General features: G+C 39.2%; 1 protein-coding gene across 2 annotated transcripts in view; it reads left to right on the top strand.

The window, feature by feature from the left end:
• Nucleotides 1-3,887, top strand: part of CACHD1 (cache domain containing 1) — a 217,369-nt gene extending 213,482 nt beyond the window's left edge. Inside the window, exon 27 of one of the 2 annotated variants that reach the window (XM_024119787.3) lies at nt 1,874-3,887. In XM_024119787.3, coding sequence (XP_023975555.1) covers nt 1,874-2,112 — 239 coding nt within the window. In that variant the 3' untranslated portion in view covers nt 2,113-3,887. The remainder of the gene's footprint in view (nt 1-1,873) is intronic. The other variant, XM_028489306.2, reaches the window with a different exon arrangement.
• Nucleotides 3,888-5,672: the final 1,785 nt, after the last annotated feature.

Here is a 5,672-nt window from a genome sequence, read left to right as displayed (position 1 = left end):
GGGTTTTATCTTGTTCCTTCATCTGGTACATAGCCCTCTGCCTTTTCATCTTGTCTATCTTTCTGTGAATGTGGTTTTTGTTCCACAGGCTGCAGGATTGTAGTTCTTCTTGCTTCTGCTGTCTGTCCTCTGGTGGATGAGGCTATCTAAGAGGCTTGTGTACGTTTCCTGATGGGAGGGACTCCAGAACTCTCTTTTTAAAATACAGAAATGATCATGCTATTTTTCTGGTCTGCTCAAAACCTTGTAAGTTAAAGTCTCTCCTCCATCTACCTGCTAGCACTCATCCTAGCCACGTGGTATAGGAATAGCCTTGTGTTTCTACACCTCTTGGCCATACTCGTCTGTTCATTTACTCCTAGCCACTTCACCAAACTCCTACTCATCCATTTAAGCCCAACTAAAGTATGAGTTCTCCTGTGATGCTTTCCCAGTCCTCCAGCCAGAATTAGTTAAGCCCTCTGCTGGATTTCAATTAAACCTCCATTATAGCACTTACCATTATCCGTACTAGAATAAGCCTAATTTTGTAAATAATGTGTCTCTTACTCAGTGGTGAAATCCTTAAGGAAAAGGGACATCTCTTATTCGTGTTTCATAGTCTCTCCTTTCAGCCTCCTGATGGTCTTCAATAAATGAATAATTGAACTGAGCTATGCTTGTACTTGTTTTATTTCTCAAGCACTAGCGTATCAGCTCCTTGTGCAGGGATCAGGTTTTCGTCTCTGCGTCTCCTGCAGTGTTCAACACAGTGTCTTATACATAGTAGGTGCCTGATAAATATTTGTTGAGTGGGACTGAAAGAATTATGTTGTTTGAACAACATTTCATTCAGGACTGAGAATTGCCTTTCTCATTTTTGCACGAAGCATAACATTTTCAACCACAAACTATTCCTGCTTGGTTAGTATGCAAGCACGTCAGTTTTGCAGCCACGGATGTGACTAGAGCTACCCACGGGTGAGTGCTGATTGATGCTAACTGTAGATGCAGCGGAAATATTAATGAGCTGTCACTTCTCAAAATTCTTAAAGGGGATTTTTTTTTTGCAATATTTAAAAACATGCCAAGGTTCTTGGAATGAAATCCTTTGATCAGCAAGGGCATTTTCTTTTGAAACATGTATTACTTAGAATACCAAAAGAAATTAATCTTTAAATACAGTGAACCAGCTTACACAGAGAATAGCTGATTCTTTTGCTAGTTGCTATGAATGTATGCAGAGTTCGTGTTTTGTTAGGGACTGGAACTCAGCCAAGTTCATTAACCTCTCTGATCATCATTTCCCTCACCTATAAAATGGACGTTAAAATACGTGCCTTGTTGGTGTGTAGGAATTACATGACACCAGGGCTGCCATGGTGGCAGCTGTTTTTGTTCTTACTGTGGCCTCACATTCAGGCATTTTGAGGCTCAGCTTCCCCCACCAGCCCCCAACTGATCTGAGTCCTGTTAGGATCTTTGTCTTGAAGCTGTTTGTTTTTTTCCCTCAAAAATAAAAAATAACCTTAATCTTATCTCAGGGAAAAGTGTAGGAGGATATTTCCCCAAATGTCAGTTGTGGGGTCTATGGATCAGAAGGGATTGGGGTGATTTTTGGTTTGGTTTTGTTGGTTTGGGCATTTGGGGAAAGGGTTCTTGTTCATATTGTCTGAAATGATTATGTATTTATTGTGTAATTGCTTTAAGGCAAGAGCTAACAAAAGATCTCTTTAAAAATAAGTCACTTCGAGGTCTGCTGACAGTCTGCAAACATTGACACTTATGTAACACAAAGGTAGGAGCGCCTCCCAGTGCCCCAGAAATCTGCAGTGACGTCTCCTCCCTGCATCTGGAAGCTCTCAGCTGCCTGTTTGTTATGTTCATCTTCTAGGTTACAGCACCATGAGCCCACAGGAAGACAGTGAAAACCCTCCGTGCACCAACGACCCCTTGTCGGCCGGGGTGGACGTGGGAAACCACGATGAAGACTTGGAGTTGGACACCCCACCTCAGACTGCTGCCCTCCTAAGTCACAAGTTCCACCACTACCGCCTACACCACCCCACACTGCATCACAGCCACCACCTGCAGGCGGCCGTGACCGTACACACTGTCGACGCGGAATGCTAACCTCCTCACCTCCATCAGAAGATGAGATCTGGGAGATATGCAATGTTCTGGAGGGAGAAAGAGCCAGCATCAAATCCACTTGTGTCTGTGCTTTGTCCAGAGTCGTTTAACTCGTTTACCTGCCTGTTCACATATTTCAAAACAAGAGAAACAGCGACAAAATCACATTTGTGAAGATGCGAGGCTGGTTGTGAAATGGAGGGGAAATAAGTCTGATCAGTGAAACTGCCATAATACCAACGGAATGAACAGAAGCAAACCTCTAAACAGAGATGGAACCTACAAATGAAACATTGGGAGCCTTGGTTAAGCTGAGCCAGGGGAATGTTCCGAGGAGCCCGAAACATTCGGCTCTCCTTAACTGGAAGAGAGAAAAGTATGCTCCAGTGGAGACTGGGAACATGGCACATGCAGAGAGAAATGTGTGCTTTGAAGATTTCGCCTGGTTTCTTAGCGGTACCTAGATACCACAGTTGCTGTATGGAACTCATGTTAAGCTCTAAATGATGCATCTCAAAATTTCTAAGTAAAGGATTATTTTTCTACTATTTATTGAACTTTCAAACATTCTCAAACTTTGGGGGAAAGAAAAGGAAACACATGACAAATTTTCACCAATTATCCCTAGCTGTTTTGTGTGTAATGAAGTGGTTCTTTGATTAAGGAGTTCTAGATCTTATTTAACTGATACCATCCCACTGCCTCACTCCACAAAAATGGGGAAATGAAGAAATCTTTCTCTCTGACTTGTTTACATACATTTTCTTTAGAACATCATTTCATGGAAATAGATCTTGATTTGCAATGCAGTATTCTTTTCTGTGTTTGACAGAGGTGGTGACAGAGGTGTGGGGGTGGGGGTGCAGAGGAATCCAGGAAGCTTTTAAAGAAATATTATGTTTCTTTTTAACTAATTTCCATTTCCCATACAGTGCTTTCCTTAGGTTTCTACGAAACCTAATATTACACCCCCAGCCTTTCAGCTACAGGAGGGTTGGATTTATTCTCCTTGTTTTAGAGACTATAAATTTTTTAATGTCCCATTTTGATTCTGAGAATATTGAACGCATAAAGGAAGAAGTTTTTCAAATTCAAAATTTTGATTCTTAAATAAAGATTTCTTTTGAGATCATAGTTAAAAACTGCTGCCAGTCATCCAAGAAGATACCCACCAAACTGCTTTGTGATGTATACAGAGGGTAATCAAATCTGGCTAATATAACATGGGGCATTGTAATTTTAAAGTAGTGTTCTAATTACAGTGATGTATTTTAGATTCACATTTTGTGATCCAAATATGTTATAAAGACATTCTTGCACCGTGTGTGTGGTAAATCTCCGTTTATATGTAGTTGGAAAAAATTCACTGAATAATGTTTTAATGATAGGGTATTACGATATAATGTAAAAAAAAAATAAAAGTGGTTCTTCAGCAGTACAGAAAGTAAACTATATGTGTGCTATCAGGAAACCTCTTCATACTGTGTATAAAATTGCAGTCTAGTGAAATAAACTGTATGAACGGACAGTCTTAGTGGCTATAGTGATTTGTTAATGGACCACTTCTTGTGCCTCAAGGCAAATTACATTCACTTTGTAACCTAGCAGATCAGTTGCCAAACTGAAAGTAGGCCTCCTTTCAGTGCCACAGTCAACTTCAGGGGCTTCTTGACCATCTTGACTATGCAAAGAAATTTAAGACTCTAATGGGATGAAATTAAAAGCAAATAAAATGTGTGGATCATAGCTCCCCCTTTCTGAGCATCTAAATTCGTGTCATTAATAATAAATAAATGGCTGTTCTCTAACTGCGGGAGGGAATGAATGACTTTCCTGTCTTCCCAGAATATTAAACCTCTCCATGGAACACTGGGGTCATTTCTCAAGTTGAGAGCCTTTGTGTTATGACACTAGCCTCTTGATGGAGGGGAACCTGGTTGTTTTCAAGAAAAGAATCACAAAACTTAGAGCTTAAAAAATAAAATACAGACAGCCTACTCAAAGACAATGAGAGAAATGTATTTTGTGTCTTTTGTGATAAGAATCTCTCCCCATCCTGAACTTTCAGGGAAAGTGATTGAATACTTATACGTGAATAAGAACATAACCAAGTTTTGCAGTTCCTGGAGGATATGACATACAGGTTTGTGCAGTTTGGGTTGAAGTTTTGATCTGCTAAGTTACCTTTTGTCTTTTTCCCCAAGCATTGCATATAATGTTGTTTAAACATTTCTTGTTTGTGTTCTTGTTGTTATTTAAAAGGAAAAATATGGTTTTGGAAACTATTCATCATGGCAATCAGTATTGACTCCTTTTGCCCCGCAGATTACATTGCTTGTTTAAGTAATTTTTATTGCTGTATAGTTGATTTACAATTTTGTGTGAGTTTCTGCTGTACAGCAAAGTCAATCAGTTATAATATACATATGTACATCCCCCTTGGTAGCCATAAGTTTGTTTTCTACATCTGTGACTCTACTTCTGTTTTGTAAATAGGTTCATTTGTACCATTTTTTTTAGATTCCACATATAAGCGATATGATATTTGTCTTTCTCTGTCTGACTTCACTCAGTATGACAATCTCTAGGTCCATCCCTGTCGCTGCAAATAGCATTATTTCTTTGTTTTTTATGGCTGGGTAATATTCCATTGTGTATATGTACCTCATCTTCTTTATTCATTCTTCCATCAATGGACATTTAGGTCACTTCCATGTCTTGGCTATTGTAAATAGTGCTGCAATGAACATTGGGGTGCATGTATCCTTTCAAACCAAGTTTTCCTCCGGATATATGCCCAGGAGTGGGATTGCTGGATCATATGGTAGCTCTACTTTTAGTTTTTTCAGGGATCTCCATACTGTTCTCCATAGTGACTATACCAATATACATTCCCACTAGCAATGCAAGAGGATTCCCTTTTCTCCACACCCTCTCCAGCATTTATTGTAGGTTTTTTGATGATGGCCATTCTGACCAGTGTGAGGTGATACCTCATTGTAGTTTTTTGTTGTTGTTGTTTTTAGGTAAATTAAAGCTATTGTGTTTTTATTTTTAACATTTTTTTAATCTTTATTTTTTTTAGCATCTTAATTGCTTTACAATAGTGTGTTAGTTTCTGCTTTATACAAAGTGAATCAGACAGCTTGCGTCTCCCTCCCACCCTCCCTATCCCACCTTTCTAGGTGTCCTCAAGTCCATTCTCTACATCTGCGTCTTTATTCCTGTCCTGCCCCTAGGTTCATGAGAACCTTTTTTTTTTTTAGATTCCGTATATATTTGTTAGCATATGGTATTTGTTTTTCTCTTTCTGACTTATTTCACTGTATGACAGACTCTAGGTCCATCTACCTCACTACAAATAACTCAATTTCGTTTCTTTTTATGGCTGAGTAATATTCCATCGTGTATATGTACCACATCTTCTTTATCCATTTGTCTGTCGATGGACACTTAGGTTGCTTCCAGGTCCTGGTTATTGTAAATAGAACTGCAATGAACATTATGGTACATGACTTTTTTTTTTTTTTTTTTTTTTTTGCGGTACGCGGGCCTCTCCC

Source organism: Physeter macrocephalus, chromosome 4 (assembly GCF_002837175.3).
Source record: "Physeter macrocephalus isolate SW-GA chromosome 4, ASM283717v5, whole genome shotgun sequence".
In the NCBI taxonomy this organism is placed as follows: domain Eukaryota; kingdom Metazoa; phylum Chordata; class Mammalia; order Artiodactyla; family Physeteridae; genus Physeter; species Physeter macrocephalus.
This window is presented reverse-complemented; position numbering and strand designations above follow the sequence as displayed.